Here is a 27,908-nt window from a genome sequence, read left to right on the forward strand (position 1 = left end):
AATGTAATTCAACATTCTAGAGCACTTATCAAGTAAAAATAAGGTTGATACTGAGCAGGAGAGCAAAGGAGGGGCAGTGGAGTGGAGGGAAAAAGACTGCAGGCATGAAGGTTGGTTTTAAGGAGGCTTTTGAAAACCAGAGAATTGAAATAGAAGAGAATTCCAGAAGGTGGGCAAGTGAACTGAAAATGCCTCTCATGGTAGAATGAGAATACATGTGAGTGAGTGACTGCAGACGTGTGTATGCATGAACACAAATGTGAGAGAATATATTTTCATTGCATACCAGTGTAAACTTTATTTTTTTATGCAAAGAACAAAAGCCAACATTTACAAAAATAACCTCTTTAAAATCTTGCGTGATATGTGTCGAATGCACAGTGGCACAGAGGCCTCTGGTCACACTGTTAAATCTGGTGGCACTGGACTTTAGTCATTTAGGTCACTCCACTGACAATCATTCTTCTGAAAAAGCAAGCAATACACGCCGAACGCACGCGCCCACACACAACAATTAAATGGTGAATATAAACTCACCCAGCCTGATTGGATAGTGAATGTTCCAGTATAGGGAGACATAGAAATGTCCCATTTATTAGTGAACGCTAATCTGCTTATTTTATATACAAGATTCTCCTGTGCATAAAGTGTGCAGATGTGGCTCTAAACATTTAATTAGCCCTTGATCACAATAAGGATCAATATACATACACACATTTTTAACATTATGCTTAAGTTATAAAGGAGTGATTTTGCAATCTTGCGTTCATATGGGATCCACCTTATTTCATGCTACTTTTACGTCGCGATGTTCCTGGAGATGTTCCTGGAAACGATAGAAGCAACAGTTAAAACAATGCTGAGAAAGGCTATAGTAACAAATCAGTGTGAAACTGTTAAGGACACAGAGATTACAACAGGCCAAATAAACTATTATGGAGAAGATTAACTAGAGGAGGAATGGAGTCACACTTCTTCACCAAGCATGTTTTGCTAGCATTTCAAGCCTCAGTCACACGTTTTCTAATGTCTTCTATCTTCTCGGCTCTTCTTGACCTCCCACTGTCATAGCGATTCATGTGTTCTTTGTTCCTCAAATGTCGATTTCTTTCATGCTTCTTTCTGTTGTCTGATGCAAAGATCTCACGTCATCTGTCTATCTCCTGTTCTTTTAAGAATACAGGTCATTCCACTGATACTTTCTCTCTTTTTCCTCTCCCCTCCTCTTTGGTCTGATTCTGATTAAAATGCTTGTTTATCGTGTATAAGTAGGAGCAGGCTATACGGCCCTTGGAGCCTGCTCCGCCATTCAATAAGATCATGGCTGATCTTCAACTCCACTTTCCCATCTGGTCCCCATATCCCTTGATTTCCTCAAGTCCAAAATCTATCGATGTCAGCCTTGAATATACTCAACGACTGAACATTCCCAGCCCTCTGGGAGAGAGAATTACAAAGATTCACCACACTCTGAGTGAAGAAATGTCGTGTTATCTAAGTCCTAAATAGCCAACCCTTTTTTCTGAGACTCTACTGCCAGGGGACACATCCTCTCAGCTTCTGCCTTTCAATATTTCAGTTCTGAAGAATGGCTGGAGCCCAAAATGTCAATTTGTCAGTTCTCTCCATAGATGCTGATTAACATGCAGTGTTTTTCCAGCATTTTCTATATTTTGTTCAGATATCAAAAATTTGCACTTCTTTTTGCTTTTTATAAATGACATTTGTTGATTCATTTGGGGAAGATCACATTATTTTTATGGCTACATTCAAATTTTTAACATTTTTAAAGAATTTTCACTGTGTCGATGTCACCAAGAAAGACCTCAGTCTGTAGTAAAAGGAAAAATAGTTTCCTCCCCATTGGCCTGTATGGTAATTGCACTGGCCAGCGTTACACAAAGACATACAGAGAAGAAGGTTTCAGGGTCAATTTTTGGTCACTGCATGCGTGTCTGATCCTAATCAGGGCAATTTTAGAGTGTCAGTGAGGGAAAACAAAATAATTAGGGTTCCTTCTCCAGATTGCGATCGAGTGACTCGTGCTGGAAAATGTGCATGTGCAGAATTGGGCTCAGCTGTGATGCCCTTCATGGTTAAACAGCCCAATGTCTTAGCTCTCACATTAAGGACTGCAATGGAGAGCTGACAATGCCAAGGACCTGGAAGAGTCACTGCCCTCAAGAAAGCAGGGAAGAAAAACAGTAAATGGACTAATCTCACCACATCGACTAATTGACGTGTTGTGATGGAGCAGATAATGAAGCGTCTGACAGTTACTGATTTGTGTACCTCCAAGCCTTTGCTGGATTGCCTCGAGTCTCTGAATGTATTCAGTCAATGAGCATTCAGGGTCTTGATTGCTTGAGAGACCCGATTGGTCCTGCCCTCCTCCAGGCGAGAAATGCGATCTGAAATTTTAAAAAACACACAGCTAGATGCCACTGTCAGAGTGAAATCCTGCACTGATGCTGGTTAGGAGTGTGGTGGGTGGGAAGGGGTGCACAGGTGATCTTATAGGCAGTCCAGAGTGCAATCTTCCAAGTGAAACTCAATTCTATTTTGAAAATTTCACATTAAGTGAGTGGGCAAAACTGTGACAAATTGAGTTCAATGTGGGGAACTGTGGGCTACAAAAAGCAATCAAAAGGACTAATGGAATGCTGGCCTAAAGCACAACGATGCTAGAATACAAAGGGGAGGAAGTGCTTCAGTTGTAGAGAATCTTTATCAGACCCCATCTGGAGTAGTGTGTCAGTTCTGGGCACCGCACTGCACCTCAGGGAGGATATATTGGCCTTGGAGGGGGTGCAGTGCAGATTCGCCAGAGTGATACCAAGGGTTAAATGGATAGGTTGCACAGACTAGGCCTGTATTCATTCACTGGAGTTTAGAAGATTGAAAGGTGATCTAATTGAGTAATTGATAAAACAATTAATCCCATGTTTCAGGATTTGATCCACCTATTTTGTCATTTTTTCCTTTTCAGCCAGTTCAATCTCTGCAACGTCACACACGAGAACCATATATCTTAACTGTGTCTGTATCCAAACCAGTGTTTGCAATCAGAAATTTCACAATTTCAATTCTTTGGTTGGTTAATTGAGGTGTTTAAAATTATAAAAGGATTAGATAGGATAGATAATGAGAATCTATTTCCTCTGGTGGGGGAATCCAGTACAAGCGGGCAGAATCTGAAAATCAGAGCTAGGCCATTCGAGTGAAATCAGGAAGCATTTCTTCGCATAAAGGGTAGTGGAAATCTGCAGCTCTCCAGGCTGTACTGAAGTGCTGTCTTTTGGGCAAGATGTTAAATCCAAGGCCCTGTGAGCCTGTTCAGGTGGACATGCAAGATCCCATGACACCATCTGAAAAACAGGGGAATTCTCCCGATGTTTTGGCCAATATTTATCCTGAACCAGCAGCATCAAAACAAGTTAATTGGCCATTTATCTCATTGCTGTTTATAGAATCTTGTGTGAAGATTAGCTGCTGCATTTACCAACAAAGCAGCAGTAGCTGCACTATGAAAGTATTTCATTGTTTGTGAAGCACTTTGGGACATCCTTAGCAACGCGGGCGCGCAGCAATTCGGAGGTCCCGTGCAGGCCGCTCAAAGCTGGAAGAGATACCACACAGCACAAATTTATTAATTTTTTTTTTTAGATGTAACGTTGATTGTGATAACATGATAAGATGCTTACTTTCCTTAACAATGAGTGGCGATTTACCGCCCAATTAAACCATTGAAAGAAATCACCAATCACATCCTTTACATCCCTTCATTACACTGTCAGTGGATTATTATGAACTCACAAGTACCTGACATCTACGTATATTCTTTCTATTCCCTAATTTGATTGGAACTTTACTAAAACTCCCTCCTCCTTCAATAACACTGAAACTGAAACGTAGTACAGGAAGCAGTATAGGCATGCTGGAATTCACTGTGCCAAGGAGCAATATGATGCTGGTTCGCATCTCGATTTCTCTTAATTGTAGGGTCCTGTAACATGTGAAATTTAGAAAGAAAAACAAATGGCTCACACATCCAAGCAGCTGGTTGTAACGCAGCACTAGCACAGGAGTGGCAGTGGGTTACTTGCCCGTCTTCCAGCCAGAGGAAAGAAACGTAATTAAAACAAGTGGCTACAGTATTTTACTGCATGTTTCAGCACCATTACAATCCAGTGGGATCCTGCACAGGTAAGACCTCCTAATCTAGCTGGGTGTGGCTCTCGATAGAGTCTGCCTAGAGCAGTTCAGATTTCAGAGATCAGGGGGTCATTTGTGATCAATCTGAATCAGGACTGGCAATTTGAGATGTTCTAGTGTATTTATCCCTGATTTGAAGAGACTATCGTACTCTGAAATTCAGGTTTACAGAGAATGTCAGAATTGTTTCTATGGATTTGGTCATTCATGTAAGACATGCAGGTTTGATTTTGTATCTCACCTAATCTGTAATCGATATGGGGACTTTGGTGATTGGTGACTTGAAGCAGTAAGCCTCCGAGCGGACACACTGTCTCTGGTTGGTGGTGAATTGATAATGTGAGTCAATGTCGATTGCTGCTGGCGAACAGCCTCGGTTTTGATGATTTGCGCTAGAAACAGAAATGAGGATTTATTACATTTCAGTTGCCTGAGCAGAAAATGATCAACCTTCAAGCATCCTCTCCCTTATTTGGATAAGCCACTATAGGTGCTACCCTGTAAGATGTTCTGCGCCATTTGTCCTATACCCACCCATCCTGTGTCTCCTTAAAGGTGTGTTTACTTGGACACAAGTATAAGCAGGTACAGTAACACAATAATCATGAAGATAGCAACAGTAAATGTTCATGTCCCCATATCCGAAACGATGCAGTCATGGGGCTGGGTGCATATTATATCATTCTATTTGAAGGATGAAAAAAGATGTTCGAGTAGGCAAGTCATTTTTTTCTTCCTTTACACCCACCACATGCCATGCTGGTAACATACACCTAGGAACCATGATCGTCAAGGCTGCGAATATATTATTTAGTATATTAGTCTTAACGAGATGCTCTCCACAATGGTCAGGTTAGACAATATTGTGGATATGGAGTGGATTGAATAATTTGTAACTATTTCAACGATTTTCTTTCAGCTGATGGTAACAGTCAAGGTTTTTCTCTGTTGGCTGTTTGCCAAATCGGAGTTTGGAGATGGCCATGCCGAGCATCCTGTTTACCAAAGGTTTTAAAAAAAACACCTAATCTTCTGGATTCGCTTGGTTTGCTTCTTTCTATATCAAAAGCTACGATGTGCTTAGTATTATTGTAATGCATGTCGCATTTTATATCAGAATTTAAAAAAACAAAATCTTTAGACAAATGAGATTGAGAACTTACTCTGAAAATATTTGGGTTGGGTTTTTCAGAGTCTCACATTCTCTTACTCTTATTACAGACTGACCACAGGGCTGCCAATAAGTCAGTCTTTCAAATGAAAGAAGATTTTGCAGAAATGATATTCAATTTAAATAATGTCAGGTAACAGTGGAGTCTGATTTGATTCCCACCAATTTGGTCCTCCCTGCACATGATAAACTACTGACTTAATGGAAAGTGTGTTTATAATTCCATGTTCAGAGTGTGCCATTAACAACCTTGGTAGCAATGTGGTGAGTTGATTTCTGCTTTGGTAAATAACTTGCCTACAGTTGAGAGAGAGCCTCAAGAATGGTGGGCAGGGGTAGCGAAGAGAATGCAGCATATTCTGGTGGTAACTGACTTTCCTGGGTCTGGGTAACTCGATCCTTTTTCTGGCCCATCCAAAGTGGCTACCCATATAGGGCCCAAGTTTCCACAAGAAAAAAAACGGGCGCCCCTCCGAGCTGGGCGCCCGTTTTTCACGCCTAAAACGGCGCCTAAAAAAATCCTCGGTATTCTCCACCTACTTACAGGTCCTCTGGCCCTCGGCGCAGCCAGCACGAGCTGTGAGGGGGCGGAGCCAGGTCCCGGCGCTGAAAACAGTGCTGGAACCTCTGCACATGCGCGCTACAGTCGGCACGCAAGTGCAGTAGCTCCAGGCGCCGAACTGTGTGGAAGGGGCCCGAAGCACGCAGCCCCTAGCCCTGGCCCAATGGGGCTGCGTGAATGAGGCTCCTCCCACGGCCAGCTCCTGCTCCCCGCCCGACCAGACCCGACACCCTCTCTCCCCTCCCCCCCCCGCCGACCAGACCCGACCCGCCCTCTCTCCCCACCGACCCGAGACCTGCCCCCCCCACCCCCACCCAGAGACCCGACACCCGCGCGCCCCCCTCCCCCAACCAGACACCCGCTTCCCCCCCCGACTGACCCGACCCGCGCTCCTGTTCCCCGACCCGACGCCCCCCCCCGCTCTCTCTCTCTCCCCCTCCCTCCCCCCCTCTCCCTCTCCCCGTTTCCCCCCCCTCTCTCTCTCTCTCTCTCTCTCCTCCCCCTCCCTCTCTCTCTCCCCCCCCCCTCTCTCCCCTCTCTCCCCCCTCTCTATCCCCCCCCTCCCTCTCTCTCTCCTCTATCCCCCCCTCCCTCTCTCTCTCCTCTATCCCCCCCTCCCTCTCTCCTCTCTCCCCCCCCCTCCCTCTCTCTCTCCTCTCTCTCCCCTCCCCTCCCTCTCTCTCTCCTCTCTTCCCCCCCCCCTCTCTCCTCTCTCCCCCCCCCTCTCTCCTCTCTCCCCCCCCCTCTCTCTCTCCTCTCTCTCCCCCCCTCTCTCTCCTCTCTTCTCCCCCCCCTCTCTCTCCTCTCTTCTCCCCCCCCTCTCTCTCCTCTCTTCTCCCCCCCCTCTCTCTCCTCTCTTCTCCCCCCCCTCTCTCTCCTCTCTTCTCCCCCCCCTCTCTCTCCTCTCTTCTCCCCCCCACCTCTCTCTCCTCTCTTCCCCCCCCACCTCTCTCCTCTCTCCCCCCCCCACCTCTCTCCTCTCTCCCCCCCCCACCTCTCTCCTCTCTTCCCCCCCCCTCTCTCTCCTCTCTCCCCCCCCCTCTCTCTCCTCTCTCTTCCCCCCCCCCTCTCTCTCCTCTCTCCTCCCCCTCTCTCTCTCCTCTCTCCCCCCCCCCTCTCTCTCCTCTCTCCCCCCCCCCTCTCTCTCCTCTCTCCCCCCCTCTCTCTCTCTCCTCTCTCCCCCCCCCTCTCTCTCCTCTCTCCCCCCCCCCTCTCTCTCCTCTCTCCCCCCCCCCTCTCTCTCCTCTCTCTCCTCCCCCCTCCCCCCTCCCTCTCTCCTCCCCCCTCCCCCCTCCCTCTCTTTCTCCCCCCCCCCCTCTCTCTCTCTCTCCCTCTCTCAGCGGCACGAACGGCTGCAGAATTCACCCTGGCTGAAGCACTATCACACAGGTAGGAAGATGGTTTATTTAATCTTTTCTTGGCTTATAAATGTTTATTCAGGTTGGATTTATTTGTATAATATTTGTAGAAGTATAAATAAGGATTTATTGTCGAATTTAATGAGTTCCCTTCCCCCTCCCCCTCCCCCCCACCTCGTTCTAGACGCCTAATTTGTAACATGCGCCTGATTTTTTTAATGTGTAGAACAGGTTTTTTCAGTTCTACAAAAATCTTCACTGGCTCCATTCTACTTTAGTTTGGAGTACATTTTCACTGTGGAAACTTTCAAATGAGGCGTCAGTGGCCAGACACGCCCCCTTTTGTAGAAAAAATTCTGTTCTAAACTAGAACTGTTCTACCTGACTAGAACTGCAGAAAAAAAAATGTGGAGAATTGCGATTTCTAAAATAGTCCGTTCTCCACCAGTTGCTCCTAAAAATCAGGCGCAAATCATGTGGAAACTTGGGCCCATAGTTCCCAATGGAGACACTTCCAGATGCACTTTAAGGCACACTTTCACATTTTTATTTCTTAAGTGGATAATGTGGGAGTACATTGAAACCCCTTATATTGAAAGCTCTACTAGACTGCCCTTTAAGCAGTTTAAAAAAAATCTGAATTTCATGTGACAAAAACTCTTAAAGGATCTCAGTGTGAGAAGCTTGCATGGCTTCTCTACCTTACAATTCGGGTGCATTTAGAGGCTGCTCGCCACTTAGTGGTCCTCCACTGCTACAAAATAAAGTGCAGCTCTCCCCGAAGTAGCTGTTACAACCAGGACAGCTTGGGAGAAATTATTTAGGAACTTACGACGCAGGAGATGGATCCGAACTATGAAGAGCCTCCTGATTGTTTTGGAGGAACTGCTGTCAAACTCCTTCAATGGAGCCCAGGTTTATCCTGGTGACAATGAGGTCTCTGATTTGTTTCCTACCAAAGAAGACTTCTGAAGTGAGGGAAGCTGCATTGTTAGTCATGTTGTTCTTCAACAATAAGCAGGACAAGCATCTGAAGTGATGTGAATGAGAAATGCAGCTTATTACAGTGCAGAAGGGAAATTCATGTGACCAATATACTTGAGGCTTAAAATGCTTTAAAGGAGCTTCAATCATTATTATTCTTCAATATTAAATCATTTTAATATGAAATTTCAAATGCTTTCATATTTTCTTATCATGTTAATCCAAATAAATTTAGCAATAGGGCACTTCATATATCAAATATACAGGATGATACTTCATCTACATAAGCATCAGTTAAGCCCCACACTTTGGAGGAATGAAAAGACACAGATTTCCAGTCATACCTTGGCCACCTCCAATACTGTTGGCTGCGGGTGCAGGGTACAGACCTTTTCTTGTCGCTTTCTGCCACTTCTTTACCAGGAATTTCAGCCTGATGAGGCACAACGGGGAATATTAAAAACATTGAACAACAAAGCCAGAACATAAGAAATAGGAACAGGAGTAGGCCATACGGCTCCTCAAGCCTGCTCCGCCATTCTGATCATGAGCAATTTGTACATCTCTGTCTGGAGTAAAAATAAAACGGGGAAGGTGGCTCAACCGTGGCTAACAAGGGAAATTAAGGATAGTGTTAAATCCAAGGAAGAAGTATATAAATTGGCCAGAAAAAGCAGCAGACCTGAGGACTGGGAGAAATTTAGAATTCAGCAGAGGAGGACAAAGGGTTTAATTAAAAGGGGGGAAATAGTGTATGAGAGGAAGCTTGCCGGGAACACAAAAACTGACTGCAAAAGATTCTATAGATACGTGACGAGAAGATTAGTGAAGTCAAACGTAGGTCCCTTGCAGTCAGATTCAGGTGAATTTATAATGGGGAACAAAGAAATGGCAGACCAATTGAACAAATACTTTGGTTCTGTCTTCACGAAGGAAGACACAAATAACCTTCCGGAAGTACTAGGGGACCGAGGGTCTAGTGAGAAGGAGGAACTGAAGGGTATCCTTATTAGGCGGGAAATTGTGTTGGGAACATTGATGGGATTGAAGGCCGATAAATCCCCGGGGCATGATAGTCTGCATCCCAGAGTACTTAAGGAAGTGGCCCTAGAAATAGTGGATGCATTGGTGATCATTTTCCAACAGTCTATCGACTCGGGATTAGTTCCTATGGACTGGAGCGTAGCTAATGTAACACTGTTTTTTAAAAAGGGAGGGAGAGAGAAAGTGGGTAATTATAGACCGGTTAGCCTGACATCAGTGGTGGGGAAAATGTTGGAATCAATTATTAAGGATGAAAGAGCAGCGCATTTGGAAAGCAGTGACAGGATCGGTCCAAGTCAGCATGGATTTATGAAGGGGAAATCATGCTTGACATATCTTCTGGAATTTTTTGAGGATGTAACTAGTAGAGTGGACAAGGGAGAGCCATTGGATGTGGTGCATTTGGACTTTCAAAAGGCTTTTGACAAAGATCCCACACAAGAGATTGGTGTGCAAAATTAAAGCACATGGTATTGGGAGTAATGTACTGACGTGGATAGAGAACTGGTTGGCAGACAGGAAGCAGAGAGTCGGGATAAACGGGTCCTTTTCAGAATGGCAGGCAGTGACTAGTGGAGTGCCGCAGGGCTCAGTGCTGGGACCCCAGCTCTTTACAATATATATCAATGATTTGGACGAAGGAATTGAGTGTAATATCTCCAAGTTTGCAGATGACACTAAACTAGGTGGCGGTGTGAGCTTTGAGGGGGACGCCAAGAGGCTGCAGGGTGACTTAGACAGGTTGGGTGAGTGGGCAAATGCATGGCAGATGCAGTATAATGTGGATAAATGTGAAGTTATCCACTTTGGGGGCAAAAACGCAAAGACAGAATATTATCTGAATGGTGGCAGATTAGGAAAAGTGGAGGTGCAACGAGACCTGGGTGTCATGGTTCATCAGTCATTGAAAGTTGGCATACAGGTACAGCAGGCGGTGAAGGCAGTTATGTTGGCCTTCATAGCTAGGGGATTTGAGTATAGGAGCAGGGAGGTCTTACTGCAGGGCCTTGGTGAGGCCTCACCTGGAATATTGTGTTCAGTTTTGGTCTCCTAATCTGAGGAAGGACGTTCTTGCTATTGAGGGAGTGCAGCGAAGGTTCACCAGACTGATTCCTGGGATGGCTGAACTGACATACGAGGAGAGACTGGATCAACTGGGCCTTTATACATTGGAGTTTAGAAGGATGAGAGGGGATCTCATAGAAACATACAAGATTCTGACGGGACGGGACATGTTAAGATGCGGGTAGATTGTTCCCGATGTTGGGGAAGTTCAGAACCAGGGGACACAGTCTTAGGATAAGGGGTAGGCCATTTAGGACTGAGATGAGGAGAAACTTCTTCACTCGAGTGGTTAACCTGTGGAATTCCCTACTGCAGAGAGTTGTTGATGCCAGTTCATTGGATATATTCAAGAGGGAGTTAGATATGGCCCTTACGGCTAAGGGGATCAAGGGTATGGAGAGAAAGCAGGAAAGGGGTACTGAGGGAATGATCAGCCATGATCTTATCGAATGGTGGTGCAGGCTCGAAGGGCCGAATGGCCTACTCCTACACCTATTTTCTATGTTTCTATGATTCAGCTCCACTTCCCTGCCCGCTCCCCATAACCCCTTATCGTTTAAGACACTGTTTATTTCTGTCTTAAATTTATTCAATGTCCCAGCTTCCACAGCTCTCTGAGGCAGCAAATTCCACAGATTTACAACCCTCAGAATAAATTTCTCCTCTCAGTTTTAAATGGGCGGCCCCTTATTCTAAGTTCTAGTCTCCCTCATCAGTGGAAACATCCTCTCGGCATCCACCGTATCAAACCCCCTCATAATCTTAAACAAAGTTCACAACAAAAATCAAATACAATTGCACAGCAAAGCACCTGGATAGTTGTCAGAGCAAGCTACACATCGCCCTCTCCACTTGCTACTAAGTTTTAAATTCTTACTTAATGTTTTTTATTCATCTATTTTTGGTTAGTGAATGATTTTTGCCTCCATGGCCAGGGAAACTTTCAAACTCAAAGTGCAATATAATGATGCCCAAACAATAGTCATAAAGAGCAGGTAATCAACTCGAGAGTGTAAGGATCAACTCCCCCAAGGATCTGGACATTGCGTTCTAATCCCCAAGGATTTTTTTGCTATCTGGACCTTGCGTTTTAATTTCTCACTGCAGGAAAAAAGTTGAAAGCTGTTTGTGGGATGGTCCCAGGTACTTCTTCCATGTTGGACTTGGAATGATGGACAGGGGGTCTGGGAAGATAATGGCCAAGATAAGGCAATTCATCGTAGGTGATGAGCAAATGGAGAGTCCATTTGTTAAGCAATGTGAACTTGTCAAGTGAACTGATCAGTGATTGAACCATTATCTGGATGAAATACCAGAACACTAGAAAGGCATTAAGCCCAGACTGCTCGGAAGCGAAACGCATCACCGGAAAAACAGGAAACCTCGAAATAAAGGAAGAAAACTTTATTGAGCCAAAAAGAAAACACACTCACAGGAAGCCTCGAAACTTTATTTGGGCTGAAAGGGGTGGACAGTATGGGGGCATAAAAGGCGGCCATGTGGACACAGCTCTGTCTCTCTTGCCTCGCCTCTACAAAAATCCAACCCTCCATATTGGACGGAAAGAAGAAACCAGAAGAGACACCTCTTCATCAGAAGAAGCAGCGAGTAAGCCAGCGAATCGGTGAGCATCATCTCTACACACACATCTTTTAAGATCACAGCTACGGTGTGAGGGGGTATCGTGCGTTCTCCCAACCAAATTCTTAGAGGTTTTCAGGGGAGGTGTTAGACGTGGGTACTTCGCGTTAGGGGCCCCGTTAGATGGGCCAAACTGTGTATTGTATTGCATTTGTTTGTCTTACACACCAGGGTATGTGTGGTTTTACTGGGTGCAGGTATGTGTGTTTTAAATTTAATAAAAGCATTGCCGCTTGAGATCATTCGTCTGTTCAGTACAGTAATCACTCCCAGCTCTAGAACTATTGTAAAGTGGGGGTGCTTCGAAAACACCTAAGGGCATCATCGGAAGATAGTAATTAAGAATCTATTATTCACCACAATGGCAAATAAAAATGAAACCTAGCGCAGTTCCACTTCCAGTTCAGTTCACTTTGAACTGGGAAGAAGCAAGCGATACAACTTGAGCTGGGGAGTTGGGATTATTATATAACTCACAAAAGTTCATCATCCTCTGCACTGACGCTGTAGAACAAGTCCCTGTGATTTTACTTCCCTTGTGATAATTTAAGATATGTGGTAAAGAAAATGGTATAACAACAATGCATAATTGCACAAAGCTGTATGTGGATTGGAGGAAAATGCATTAGTACACTCTGCTGGCGGATATCGAGAATAGATCAACTTCGTCATCCAATCTTTTGTTTTTGCTAGTTTCACTTGGCTGTATTTGGGATATAGAGTGTTTCCATGATGCGACAACAACATGCATTCATATAACACCTTTCACGTAGAAAACAGTCCCAAGGCGCTACACAGAGGTGTACTCAAAAAGTGGACAAAGATTCAAAGAAGGAGATATTAGGAGGAGTGACCAGAAGCTTCAAAGAACTTGATTTTAAAGGGGGTTTTAAAGACGGAGGGGGAGGTGGAGAGGTTTAGGGACATGCTTTCCAAAGCATGGAGCCTAGATGGCCGAGGGCACAGCCGGCGATGGTAGGGTAAAAGAAAGCGGGATGTTGGAGGAATGCAGGGTTTGGAGTGGGGTGGGTCAAATGGCTGGAGGAAGTTAGAGATAGGGATTTAAACACAAAAATTTGAATTTTAAATTTGAGATACTGGGGGACCAGAAGCCCATGTTGGTCTGTGAGGACAAGGGTGATAGGTGAGCAGGACTTGGTGTGGGATAGAATACAGGCAGCAGAGTTTGGATGAGCTGAAGTTTCCGGATGGTGTAAATTGAGAGGCTGTCCAGGAGAGCATTAGGATTGCCAATCTGGAGGTGACAAACAAATGGATGAAGGTTTCAGTGGCAGAAGGGTTGAGGTAGGGTGGAGAAGGAAGTAGCGGATCTTTGTGATGTAGAGAACTTGGGATCAGAAACTCAGCTCTGAGTCGAATAAGACACCAAGGTTGTGAAGAGTCTAGTTTATCCTGAAAAAGTGGTCAGGCAGAGAGGTGGAATCTGTGGCTAAGGTATGGAGTTTGTGGCAGGAGCTAAAGTTGATGGCTTTAATCCTCCAAATGTTTATCTGGAGATAACTGCAACTTGTTTGACTGGATTTCAGACAAATAGTCTGATGATGCTGAGGTAGTGGAGGGGGTCAATAGCAGTAGTGGAGGGGTAGAGCTGGGTATCATTTATGTACACGTGGAAGTTGACTTCATGCCTGCAAACAGTGTGACCAAGGATCAGCATGCAAATGCAAATGCAGAGGAAGAGGGGGCCAAGGATAGATTATTGAGGGACTCCAAAGATAATGATGTAGGGCTGGAATAGAAGCCATTGTTGGATATGCTCCGGGTATGATCAGATACGTAAGAGTGAAACCAAGTGAGGGCAGTCCCACTGAGCTGGACAATGTAGGATGTATGTTGGAAGAGGATAGTGTGGTCAGCTGTGTCAATGACTGTAGAGAGGATGAGGAGGGATAATATTCCATGATCACAGTCATTTCACAGGATTTTGTGTGACTTTTGTGAGGAACATTTTGGTACAGTGGCAGGAGCAAAAGTGATTAGAGAGATTCAAACAAGGAGTTGCTGGAAACGTGAGCATGGATGAGCACGGTAAAGTGACAACACAGTCAAGGACTTTGGAGGTGGGGCAGAAGTTTGCAAGGACAGTGGGCTTGATGGTAGATATTTTTGAGGAGGTGATGACAGTGGTTTTGAAAGGAAGGTACTTGAAGAGAGAGAACTATTGATAATGCCAGCTAGCATGTGTGCCTGAGGGGAAGTTCAGTGATCAGTGGTTTAGTGGGAATGGGACCGAGAGAGCAGGAGGTGAGTATCATGGAAAGAGCATGAGGGGAAATGGAATGCTGTTTGAAAACAAATGCCTTTATGCCAAATTAACTAAGCTTTGACATCAATTTAAAAAATAATTCATACCTGGATATTGCAATGACCACTCGAATAGTAGAGCGGAATTTTGTTAATGGACGGGAATGCCGGGTGGGCATGTGGAGGTCTGAGGGAGAAGGGTACACTCCCATACGTGCAATAAGACACAGAGTCGCCTGCTCGCATTCCTGGAATCCCCCTAAAAGCAGCAACAGGTACTTCTTCTGGTACACCAAGGCCTTCCTGAAACTTTCTGCTCGGAGGTACTTGCCATAAAGCCGCTGCATCTGCACACAAAACATGGCAACATTTAGATTTTGTGTATATAGTATAAGGGCAAAGAATTGGCTAATTGCAGCATGTAAAGTTTTTTAAATTACAAAGACTAACAAAACTTTGGAACATGTATTTAAATTAAAAAGGGGATCTGTAGAAGTATTTCTCAACGCAGCAGTGCAGGTACCAAATTATTATTGCTATGCAGTTCCAAGTGAGCATTATTAAATCGAGACAGTGAGGTTAGCTGACAAGAGACAGACAGAGAGTTGAAACCAGCAATACATCGATAATTGTAATTTATGGGGCAAAGTATGCAGTTATGCACAATGCAAGAAACCAAGTTTTCCCCAGAATATGATCTTAACACCCTGGGAAAAGAGCGATATTTTCAAGCAAAGAAACGGATAGCTTGAATTTCTCAAAACAAGTTGAAACCAGCACATTTGGATAAGTTTCTACCCTTACAATAAGCTTTAGGATATTTCCGAAATGTATTACGGAGGTGTAGAGTCAAATCTCCTTGATGCTCACCTTCATGCTAGAGGGGTCAACAAGGTCATGTCGCAGAGGGCGATTTTCAATCTCTGCCATCACTCGAGCCAATTCTGATTCAGCTTCTTTTAAGGCTCTCACTAACTGGTTTCTTTCCTTCATCCAACTTGCCCGTTCAAAATTCAGGACTAAATTTGCATTGTCAATTGGTTTCTCCTAGAACACAAGATCACACAGCAATGTCAAGACAAGTGGCGGTGCTGAAACAAATTATGTTGTACTTTTCCCCATTATGGAGAGTGTGGCCTTGTTATAGGTGTTTTAAATGGCGCTATGTAGATCTAAGAAAAAAAACCTGGGATTGGCTTGTAATTTAGCCCTAAAGCCATGCAATAAGGGATATGGGAATAGGGTAGGAAAGTGAAGTTGAGGTAGATCATCCATTATCTTATTTAATAGTGGAGCAGACTCGATAGGGCCTACTGCTGCTCCTATTTCTGATCTTCTTCACAAGACTTCAGGTTTTATTCGTTATTTGAAGCAGTGAGGTACAAAAACCACCAGCAAAGCTGATTATAAATGACGAGAAATGATGAAAGGAAATCAATACCTGAATAAGGAGTGCTCATCAGCAGACAAGAACAAGTATTAGAGATCACAAAAAGGAACAGATAAACAACTCATGATGGAATGAGAGAGCTTAAATGGCAACTAATCATGTCTATCAGAAATATCTAATTACTACACATTCAATTAATTATTTAGAATGCAGTAACTAGTTTGTAGTCAAGTCATTTTCCAATCCTCTCTGGCTACAGGTGTAGTGCTGGAGGACTGCTAGCGTTGTCCCTTTGTTTAAGAAGGGAGAAAGGGATAAACTGAGTAATTACAGGCCAGTCAGCCTAACCTCGGTGGTGTGAAAATTATTGGAAACAATTCTGAGGGACAAAATAAATCTTTATTTAGCAAGACACGGATTAATCAAGTACAGTCAGCATGAATTTGTTAAGGGAAGGTCGTGTCTGAATAACTTGACTGAATTTTTTGAGGAGGTAACAAGGAGGGTCGCTGAGGGTAGCGTGTTTGATGTAGTGTATATGTATTTTAGCAAGGCTTTTGATAAGGTCCCACATGGCAGTCTGGTCACGAAAGTAAAAGCCCATGGGATCCAAGGCAAAGTGATAAGTTGGATCCAAAATTGGCTCAGAGGCAGGAAGCAAAGGGTAATGGTTGATGGGGGTTTTTGTGACTGGAAGGATGTTTCCAGTGGAGTTCCACAGGGCTCAGTATCTGGTCCCTTGCTTTTTGTGGTATATATCAATGATTAAGACTTGAATGTAGGAGGTGTGATTAAGAAGTTTGCAGATGATACTAAATTTGGCTGTGTGGTTGATAATGAAGAAGAAAGCTGTAGACTGCAGGAACATATCAATCAACTGGTCAGGTGGGCAGGACAGTGGCAAATGGAATTCAATCCGGAGAAGTGTGAGGTAATACAGTTGGGGAGGGCTAACAAGGCGAGGCAATACACATTAAATGGTAGGACACTGAGAAGTGTAGAGGAACAAAGGGACCTTGGATTTCATGTCCACATATCCCTGGAGGTAGCAGGCCAACTAGATAAGGTGGTTAAGAAGGCATACGGAATACTTGCTTTTATTAGCCAAGGCGTAGAATACAAGAGCAGGGAGGTTATGCTTGAACTGTATAAAACACTAGTTAGGCCACAGCTAGAGTACTGCGTGCAGTTCTGGTCACCACATTACAGGAAAGATGTGATTGCACGAGAGAGGGTACAGAGGAGATTTACTAGGATGTTGCCTGGACTGAAGAATTTTAGCTACGAGGCAAGATTAGATAGGCTGGGGTTGTTTTCTTTGGAACAGAGGAGGCCGAGCGGAGACCTTATTGAGGTGTATAAAATTATGAGGGGCCTAGAGAAAGTGGATAGGAAGGACCTATTTCCCTTAGCAGAGGGAAATAGGTCCAGGGGGCATAGATTTAAAACTAAATGTTAGGAGGTTTAGAGGAGATTTGAGGGGAAATGTTTTCACCCAGAGGGTGGTTGGGTTCTGGAACTCACTGCCTGAAAGGGTGGTAGAGGCAGAAACCCAGAAACCACATTTAAAAAGTACTTGGATGTGCACTTGAAGTGCCGTAACTTACAGGTCTATGGACCAAGAGCTGGAAAGTGGGATAAGGCTGGAAAGTTCTTTGCTGGCCGACGCGGACACGATGGGCCGAAATGACGTCCTTCCGTGCTGTAAATTTCTAGGATTCTATGACTCTATGAAGTAATAATATCCTTTATGTTTTAATTATTTAATTCTTGGTTGCAAAAATAGGCTGAAGTTCATAAAATAAAAACTAAGCCTGTGAAATTGTAGGATAATTTACACCAAAATGGAACATAACGTCACAGTGTTCATTATTAATCCCGGCCATAACTGTTTCTGCCTGTAACACAGGAAAAGGAGGCGACCATTCAGCCTCTCAAGCCTGAGGAAATGGTTTCTATCTATCCTATCAAATCCTTTAATCATCTTAAATACCTCAATTAGATCACCCCCTTAATCTTCAAGCCTAGTCCATGCAACCTGTCCTCATAATTTAACCCTTTTAGCCTCGGTATCACTCTTGTGAATCTGTGCTGCACACCCTCCAAGGCCAATATATCCTTCCTGATGGAATGCAGTGCTCCAGATGGGGGACTAACCAGAGTTCTGTATCTGTAACATAACTTCCACCCCTTTCTATTCCGGCCCTCTTGAAATAATGGCCAACATTCCTTTAGCCTTTTAAATTATTTTTTGCACCTGTCCACTAGCTTTTAGTGATTTCTGTTCCTGGGCCCTTAAGTCTCTCTGCTTCTCTAGTTCCTGGCTTCTTACCATCTAGAAAATACTCTGATCTTTCTTTCTTGGGTTCAAAGATGACTTCACACTTCCCCATGTTGAAGTCCATCTGCCACAGTTTTGCCCACTAGCTTAATCTTTAAACATCTCTTTGTAACTTGCTTCTCCTATCTACATTATTTACTGTGTCACCTAGCTTAGTGTCGTCAGCGAACTTGGATATATGGCTCTTTATTCCTTCATCCAAGTCATTTTTAAACAGTGAAAAGCCCCAGTACAAATTCCTGGGGGACACCACTCGACATCCTGCCAACTAGAGGACATAACCATTATCCCTACTCTCTGTCTCCTATCTCCAAACCAATTCCTATCCAAGCCAATAGATGGCCTCCAATTCCATGTGCTCTCTAACAGTCTATTGTGTGGACTATCATCAAATGCCTTCTACGTCCATATAAATGTCATCCACACAGTCCCATATCTACCATTTTAGTTATACTCTTAGTTTAACTAAGCTCGTCAGACATGACTTACCTTTTACAAATCCATGCTGGCTCTCTCTGATCAATTCATATTTATTCATGTGCTCAGTCACTCTGTCTCTAATAATAATTGATCCTAATAACTGCTTCACATCAGACATTAGGCTGATCATTTCCTAGTTTATCTCTTCTACCCTTCTCAAATAGTGGAGGGATATTGGTAATTTTCCCAATCCAAGTGGACAATTCCTGAATCGAGTTTTGGAAGATCATGACTAAAGCATCTACAATTTCCTCATCTTTTTTTTTTAATACCCTGGGGTGCAAATTATCAGATCCTGGAGATTTATCTATCTTTATTTTCTCCAGTACCATTTTAAAAAACTTGTATTAAATCTGGAAAGTTCCTCCCCCTGATTTATTTTTATTTATCCTCATATCTCTGGTACTTTATGCTCATCCACTACTGTGAAGTATTTAGCAAGTCTGCCATTTCCTGATATCACCTGCGTCTGTCTTTAAGGGCCCACTTACTCTTAGCCACCTTCTTTCTCTTAATATGGTTGTAAAAACCTTTAGTACTGTCCTTGATACCCCTCACAAGCTATTTCTCGTATTCCCTTTTTGCAGCTCATACCACTTTCTTTGTATCCCTTTGCTGTTCTTTATATCTCTCCCAGTTCCCGGGGTCTCTACTGTTCTTTGCATTTGTAATAGCCCTTTCCTTTAGTTTTATACTATCTCTCACTTCGTTTGTTGTCCAACGTTGTTTAATTTCACAAGTAGAGCTCTACTCTACCAAATATTTCTTTGAACATTTTCCACTGTTCACAGAATCATAAACCACAGGAGGTTGTCATTCGGCCCATCGTGCGTGTGCCAACTCTTCGAAAGACCTATGCAATTAGTCCCCCCTTGCTCTTGCCCCACAGCCCTGAATTTTTCCCTCTACAAATATTTATCCAATTCCCTTTTGAAAGTTATTATTGAATCTGTTTCTACCACCTTTTCAGGCAGTGTATTCCAGATCAGCATAACTCTTTACATCAAAGAAAATCTCATCTCACCTCTGGTTCTTTTGCCATTTACCTTCAATCAGGTGACCAACCCACCTGCCACAGTTTCTCCTTATTTACTCTATCAAAACCTCTCAATTTTGAACAGCTCCATTAAATCTTCCCATAACCTTCACTGTTCTAAGGAGAATGATCCCAGTTTCTCTAATCTCTTCACATAACTGAAGACCCTCATTGCTGGTACCATTCTTGTAAATCTCCTCTGAACTCTCCAAGATCTTGACATCCTTCCTAAAGTGTGGTGCCCAGAATTGAACACCATACCCTAGCTGGGGCCTCACCAGTAATTTATAAATGTTTAGCATAACTTGCTTTCTTTTGTACTCTATGCCTCTATTTATAAAGCCAAGGATCCCATATGCTTTTTTTAACATCCTTATTGACTTTTCCTGCCACGTTCAAGGATTTGTGCACACACCCCCAGGTTTTTCTGTACCATTACTGCCTTTAAAACTGTGCCATTTAGTTTATAATGTCTCACCTCATTTGTCCTTCCAAAATGCATCACTTCACACGTCCCTATATTAAATTTCAACTGCCATGTGTCGGCCCATTTCACAAGTCTAGCTATGTCTGCTATTATCCTTTCTGTTTACTACTTTTGAGTTTCAAGTCACCTGCAAACTTTGAAATTATGCCCTTTATACCCAAGTCCAAGTCATCAATATATATCAAAAAGAGCAGTGGTCCCAATACCGATCCTGAAAGGACACCACTATATACCTCCATCCAGTCTGAAACACAACCGTTCACCACTACTCTCTAATTTCTTAGCCAATTTTGCATCCACGCTGTTACTGCCCCTTTGATCCTATCGGCTTCAATTTTGTCTATTATGCTGTACTTTATCAAACTCCTTTTGAAAGTTCATATACACATCAACTGCATTACCATCATCAACCCGCTCCGTTGTCTCTTAGGATCCATAATTCCAGATAAAATTGGAAAGAATTTAGAAATGTGTGGGTTAACCAAGGAGAGCCATGGAGATGTGTTAAATTTGTTAAACATAGCTTGATTTTAAGAATAGTTTTTTTTTAAGTGACCGACTGGATAGAGAATGTAGTAGATGGATTTTCAGAAGGCTTTTCAGAAAGTGTCTTACAAAAAGGGTTTAGTCGATAAATTCAGACATATGGTACAAGAGAAAATATAGCAGCATAGGCAGGAAGCAAAGAGTTAGGGTAAATTGGTTTTGCTTCATTCTGTGGCATAAAACTTTTAAATTGAACACGTGTCGCTAGTGATTTGCCCCATTAGATAATGGCCCAATTCTGGTGTACACTGACAAATAAAGAAGAAAGAAATCAGACATCTTTTCAGACATCTCACATCCACCCATTTTAACTTTGTCACTCATAATTTTGGATGCCTTAACTTACCTGTGTGCTGGAAAGGAAATGCTGTGATTCACAGTTTGATTCTATCAGGGTCTGCAACAGGTCTCTTATATCTTCAGTCTTTATGTAACCTTCCTGTCCCCTAGGAAAAGAGGAAAGGAGCTATCAAACATTGTTTCATTATGTGTCTTCAAATAAACAGGCACTGCACATTTTACATTCTCAAAAAAGTGAGCTGCGTATTATTTTTCCCCACTTTTTTTGCACTCTAAATTGCTTCTCCATTGCTCCCCCTCCTACAGAAAAGATAATCTCTAAAAGGTCTTCCTTTAGTTTAGAAAGTTTAACAGTTCAGTTCAACCAGAGGGGTTGATGGAAGGAAAGAAGGGGAAAGGAGGGAATGAAGGGTAAGAAAAGGGGAAAAAGGAAGTGATGGAGAAGGACAAAGAAAAAAAGAAAGGAAATGATACCTTCCAAAGGAAGAAAGAATTGCATTTATGTATGGCCCCTGACATGCATAGACCTTTGCAAACTGCTTGAAAACCAATTGTAGTCACTCATCATCATCATAGGCAGTCCCTCGAACAAGGATGACTTCCTTCCAGACCAAAAGGGATGAGTTTGGAGATATTTCAATGAAGGACCCGATATTGCAGTCCTGAACTCCAGGTGCTTGGATTTTTTTAATGTGTGGGACCGTTGCACATCAGCTACCACACCGGCTTGACAGATCTCGGCTTTTATCCAGTTATCATGTAGGCAAATGTAACAGCTAATTTGCATACAGAACATTCACCAAACAGTAATGAGATGAATGATCACTATCAGTTGTAGTGCCTTTTGTTCAGGAATAAATGTGGTTCAACACTACAAAGCTGAGGGAGACCAGTGGAGTGAGAAATTTGTCACATTTTAGTCTCAACAGGAGTTCAGCATTGAGGTGCAGTTGGACAGGAGCTTCCTTTGCGGTAATGAATACTTGTGTGAAGTGGGTACTCTATCCTCCCAGTGGATTTGTAGGACCTTGTGGAGGCAGCGCTGGTGGTACTTCTCCAGCACTTTGAGGTGTCCCACTGTATATGGTCCACGTCTCTGAGCTATATAGGAGGGCGGGTATCACTACTGCCCTGTAGACCATAAGCTTGGTGCCAGATTTGAGGTCCTCAGGTGACCGAAGGCTGCGCTGATAGACTTCGTCGTCGATGTCTGCCCTTGCTGATAGTATGCTCCTGAGGTATGGAAAATGGTCCACGCTGAGCACCTCGAGTCTGATCACCGAGAGCATGCAGAAACAAAACGCAAACAGCGGAAAGAACGTGCGGAAAACCAGACTACCCACCCACCCTTTCATTCAACCACTGTCTGTCCCACCTGTGACAGAGACTGTACAGTCAGCCGAGAACTCACTTTGAGTGGAAGCAAGTCTTCCTCGATTTTGAGGGACTGCCTATGATGATGATGAAGTGGGTAGGTGGAGTCTGATTCCTGCAAGAATTTGGTGTGAGTGGGAGTTCAAGCTCAGACTATCTGCATTTTTAACTTGGGCAGACACAAAGGGACGGCAGTGCAGGGAACCCTGGTGATGTGTCTTGAGTGCACTATGTGGACTATCATGGATCTTCAGTGTATCTAGGGGCATCACATTTGCGCTGAATATTGGAAAATTGAGTCTCTGAAGCGGAGGATCTGAGTTCCTAGAACAATTACAGTTCTTAACGAATACTTTGCATCTGTTTTCACAAAGGAAAGGGGCAATGCAGAAACTGCTATCAAGGAGGAGTGTGATATTCTGGATGAAATAAATATAGTGAGAAAGGAAGTATTAAGGGATTTAGCAGCAATGAAAGTAGATAAGTCCCCAGGCCCAGATGAAATGCATCCCAGGCTGTTGAGCGAAGTAAAAGATGAAATAGCAGAGGCCTTCACCATAATTTTCCAGTCCTCTTTGGATCTGGGCATGCTGCCGGAGGATTGGAGGACTGCTAATGTAGTACCCTTGTTTAAGAAGGGAGAAAGGGATAGGCCGAGTAATTACAGGCCTGTCAGCCTAACCTCAGTGGTGGGAAAATTACTGGAAAAATCCTGAAAGACAGGATAAATCTGCATTTGGAAAGGCAAGGATTAATTAGGGACAGTCAGCACGGATTTGTTAAGGGAAAATAGTGTTCGATTAACCTGATTCAATATTTTGAGGAGGTAACCAAGAGGGTTGATGAGGGTAGTGCGTACGATGTAGTATATGCACTTTAGCAAGGCTTTTGATAAGGTCCCACATGGTAGACTGGTCATGAAGGTTAAAGCCCATGGGATCCAGGGCAAAGTGGCAAGGTGGATCCAAAATTGGCTTGGAGGTAGGAAGCAAAGGGTAATGATTGATGGATGTTTTTGTGACTGCAAGGATGTTTCCAGTGGGGTTCCGCAGGGCTCAGTACTGGGACCCTTGCTTTTTATGGTATATATCAACGATTTAGATTTGTAGTTGATAATGAAGAGGAAAGTCATGGGCTGCAGGAGGATATAAATCTAATGGTCAGGTGGGCAGAGCAGTGACAAATGGAATTTAATTCAGAGAAGTGTGAGGTGATGCAGCTTGGGAGGGCAAATAAGGAAAGGGTATACACATTAAGTAGTAGGCCATTTAATAGTGTAGCTGAACAAAGGGACCGTGCAGTGCTTGTCCACAGATCCCTGAAAGTAGCAGGCCAGGTGGATAAGGTGGTTAAGGCGGCATACGGAATGCTTGCCTTTATTGGACGAGGCATAGAATATAAGAGCAGGGAGGTTATGCTTAAATTGTATAATACTTCGCTTAGGCCACAGCTGGAGTACTGCATGCAGTTCTGGTCGCCGTATTATAGGAAGGACGTGATTGCACTAGAGAGGGTGCAGAGGAGATTTACTAGGATGCTACCTGGAATGGAGAATCTTAGTTATGAGGACTGATTGGATAGGCTGGGTTTGTTCTCATTGGAACAGAAGAGGTTGAGAGGAGACCTCATTGAGGTGTACAAAATATTGAGCGGCCTGGACATAGTGGATAGCAAGGGCCTATTTCCATTGATGGAGGGGTCTATAATGAGGAGGCATAGTTTTAAGGTGGTTAGTGGAAGGTTTAGAGGGGATTTGAGGTGGGGGCTTCTTTACGCAGAGGGCTGTGGGGATCTGGAACTCATTGCCTGGAAGAATGGTGGATGCAGAAACCCTCACCATTTTTAAGAGATGATTGGATGTGCACTTAAGGTGCAGTAACCTGCAGGGTTACGGATCTAGAGCTAGTAATTGGGATTAGACTGGATGACCTTTTGTTGGACGGCGCAGATATAATGGTAAATACTGCAGAGAATAGAATACGGCCAGGGTGATCTCCTGGACTTGTTTCAATCGCCTGGATGGGTCGGAGAGGAATTTCCCCAGATTTTTTTTCTTCCTAAATTGGCCTTGATTTTTAATCTGGTTTTTGCCTCTCCCAGGAGATCACATGACTCCAGTTGGGATGGAGTGTAGAATGTTTCAGTATAAGGGGTGTCGCAGTTGTGAGAGGCGGACTGGTTGGGCTGGGTACTCTTTGTCTTTCCGTCATTGTTCATAGGTTTAAATGTAACCTTTAGGGCTGCCGACCAAGGGCAGTGTGGCTCTTTGCCAGCTGGCGCGGACACGATGGGCCGAAATGGCCTTCTTCTGCGCTGTAAATTTCTATGTTTCTATCAGAGAGTACAAGATATTTCTGGAATGTACTTTCCAGGATGTGATCACTCAAGAGGCAGTGCGAGACAGTTCAGGACACAGAGACAATGTAGAAAGAAAGGGGTTGTTGACCATCCATAGTGGGAGTTAGGACTCAAAAGGTGCAGGGAACCGCCGAGTTACTGGAACAGTCCAATACATCTATAGGTGATGGACAAGGACAGTGGCTTAGAGGAGGGTGGTTCTGAGCAATATTATGAGCATTTAGAATTCCTTTGGTGATCCAAGGACAGCCAGTACTGTGTTAAAGACAAGTTGTGTTTGACTCATTATTATAAAGGGATAGCATATGGATGTTCAGAAGGCATTCAGTAAAGTGTTTCACAAAAGGCTTGCTAGAAAAATGATGTATGGTATGAGAAGAAATGCAGCACTGTCGATAGAAAGTTGGTTGACTGAGAGGAAATGAGTTAGGATAAATTGCTGCGATTGGAGGAAGATTGTAAGCTGAATACCCAAAGATCAGTACTGGGTTCAACTTCGGTCTTTGTGCATACATGAATGATTTTTGACACGGACATAGAAAGCACAATTTTGAATTATACTGACGAAAGAAAAAGTATTGAATTTGGCAAAGTAAAAGGCTCTAGGAAGACAGTCACGTTTCAGGATTTTTTGACCATTTTCCACAGAACGAATTTGGGAAAAGAAGTGTTACTTTTAAATGTATATTGACACAGGTTTAATAGAAGCATTAGGATAAAGGGCTAAAATACTAATGAGCTAAGGTTGGATATTGTTTCCCTAAGGATTGTAAGTAATAAACAATGTATTAGCCCGCCTCACTAATCAGTAAACACTTCACATTCATTGTGTTCGGTAGTCTCTGGTCCCAGGTACTTGGGGTAAGATGGTGTGGTATACCTTCCTTGCTGGCTGTGAACAGACAATGATAAAAACAGAGACAGAGACGCAGTGTGCCAGAGGCTACAAAGTCAGTAAAGATTTTTAATCAGTAGCTGAGAGGGAAAACTTTTACCCATCTCAGAAGAAGAATGCAGAATGGTTGTTGAGTTATTTTGTTTAAGTAAAGCAAGACAACACACTGATGCAGGAAAGCATAGCATGTTCATTATTTTAGTATTATGCAAAGATGTACTGATTAGATTAAGTGAATGTGATCATAATTGTTGCTATGTATGTTCACTTGCTGTGTAATGCAGCTTAAGGATTCAAATCTGGCATCTTCTTATCAATACTTTTCTTGGTATATCTTTGAAAAGATTGAACAAGTATTGCATAGAATTTACAGTACACGACAGGCCCAACAGGTTTATTGCTCCACACGAGCCCCCTCCCATCCCTTCATCTCACCCTAACATCTCCTTCTATTCTTTTCTCCCTCATGTAATTATCTAGTTCCCCTTAAATGCATCTATGCTATTCGCCTCAACTACTCCATGTGAATAGTTCCATACTCTCACTATTCTCTGAACAAATAAGTTTCTCCTAAATTTCGTATTGAATTTATTAGTGACTATCTTATATTTATGGCCTCTAGTTTTGGTCTCCCCACAAGTGGAACATCTTCCCTACATCTTCCCCAGCAAACCCATTCTTAATTCTATAGATCACTCTCAGTCTTTTCTTTCCTAGAGTAAAGAGCCAAGTACATGTACCAAAGACACAAATATCCAGTACAGATCCCAAGGTGATACTGCTGTTAAATCCTGGGTTACACAAGCATGTAGTAAGATATTAGGCAGCACAAGTCCATCCTTAAATGCAAGATGCTTGAGGGAGAGACTACCAACATTGTATCCAAGAGAATCTCTAAGGCAAGACCCTTCAATAATAAAAAAAACCCAGATGAATTAGCAGAATGGGAAGTAGGTGAAAGATACAAGAAATGGGAGTACACAGGCAATGGAAAAAACTGAAAGACGTGGATAAACAGAAGTCTAGGGGTTCAAATATATAATTCTCTGAAAGTGTAAGCACAGGTGAAGAAAGCCACAAAACAAAAAGGACAACACTACTTTGGGTTTTTATAAATTGGAACAAAAAGTACAAGAAAAAAAAATGAGAAATACGTACAAAACATTGGTTAAGCCACATTTAGTGCAGTGTACAGTTTTGGGTACTTAATTATAAAAAAAAATTAAAGCTTTGGAGAGCATACAGCAGAATTATGATGCCGGGGTAGGAAACTATAGTTATGATACGAGACTTGAGATATTGCAACAGCCTTCACTGTTGCTGTCGAAATAGGGCTCAATTTTGCCCAAGCCCGTTTTCTGCCATATTGCCAGAGTTATGCCAGGTTTTTAGGTACAGAAAAGCGTCAGAAATAATTGTACTAACTTTCCTTGATCTTTAAACTGCAATCGGGAGCTGCGCAGTGTGTCCAGTCGCCTCAGGGGGGATAAAGCCTGCTATCTGCGCCGAAAAACGCAGCCGGGCCTTCTGCGCATGCGCGGGGAAAAAAAAACTTATGATTTTGACGTCGCTGAAATGGACACGCATGCGCAGTACAGCTCAGAGTTTAGCTCAGCGTTAAAAGTCAATGGAATCAGTCTGCTGGAACTGGGGAGTTGTATCCACTGTTAGACTGAATGCTGATTCGTCCCAGCATGCTGCACGCTGTCTGTGAGTCTGTGTCACAATTTTTTAAGTTTACTAATTTATACTTTTGTAAACTATATTTAAATTGTCTGGGGTGGGGGGGGGGGGGGGGGTGGGAAGTTGATTTAATGCAACTTTTAAAATCGGTGGAGATTGGGTTCGCTGCTTATTTACTGCTGTTGAATCGACTGTTTGTCTGCCGCTGCTTGTTGGAGCCTGTCTGTATACGGCCGAAACCGGCAATTATTATTTTTTTATCATTTTAATTTTTATATGACTCCACCGTATTGTGGATCAAAGGTTTGGTCACGTGGGAGGACCTCTTAATTATTATAAATTTTAGGACAATCAGATCAGACTTATTTTTTGTTTTATCGGGCTAAATGTGTATGCGGCCGGAGAAGGTGCCTAGATCGGAGATCTTACTGTCTGCGGGAGAGGGGGGCAACCTCCGATAACGTGGCAAAGTATATTTAATTGGACCGAAGGAGTTTAACTGTTAGTTCTCCCAACTTAATTCTAAGCTTGCCGGTCTATCCGTTCCCTCCCTCGCCGCCCCTGGCCCCGAGTGCCCTCCCGGTCCGCTCCCCGCCCCTAGCCCAGGCCGAATGGCCTCCAATTTACTTACCTGCACTGATTTCTTTAACTCTCCGCAAAGGTTTTCTGGAGAGGCCACATACGCTGGCCTAAGCAGAAATGGAGTAACTATC

At 43.4% G+C, this 27,908-nt stretch overlaps 1 protein-coding gene across 3 annotated transcripts in view; it reads right to left on the bottom strand.

Moving 5' to 3' along the window:
• Positions 1-272: 272 nt before the first annotated feature.
• pcnt (pericentrin) overlaps positions 273-27,908 on the bottom strand; it is a 308,639-nt gene continuing 281,003 nt past the window's right edge. For all 3 annotated transcript variants that reach the window (XM_070876280.1, XM_070876279.1, XM_070876278.1), the window contains 7 exons: positions 20,932-21,031; positions 15,176-15,352; positions 14,414-14,652; positions 8,635-8,723; positions 4,457-4,607; positions 2,293-2,411; positions 273-826 (listed from right to left, as the gene is read on the bottom strand). In XM_070876280.1, coding sequence (XP_070732381.1) covers positions 783-826; positions 2,293-2,411; positions 4,457-4,607; positions 8,635-8,723; positions 14,414-14,652; positions 15,176-15,352; positions 20,932-21,031 — 919 coding nt within the window. In that variant the 3' untranslated portion in view covers positions 273-782. The remainder of the gene's footprint in view (positions 827-2,292; positions 2,412-4,456; positions 4,608-8,634; positions 8,724-14,413; positions 14,653-15,175; positions 15,353-20,931; positions 21,032-27,908) is intronic.

Source organism: Pristiophorus japonicus, chromosome 3, assembly GCF_044704955.1.
Source record: "Pristiophorus japonicus isolate sPriJap1 chromosome 3, sPriJap1.hap1, whole genome shotgun sequence".
NCBI lineage: Eukaryota > Metazoa > Chordata > Chondrichthyes > Pristiophoridae > Pristiophorus > Pristiophorus japonicus.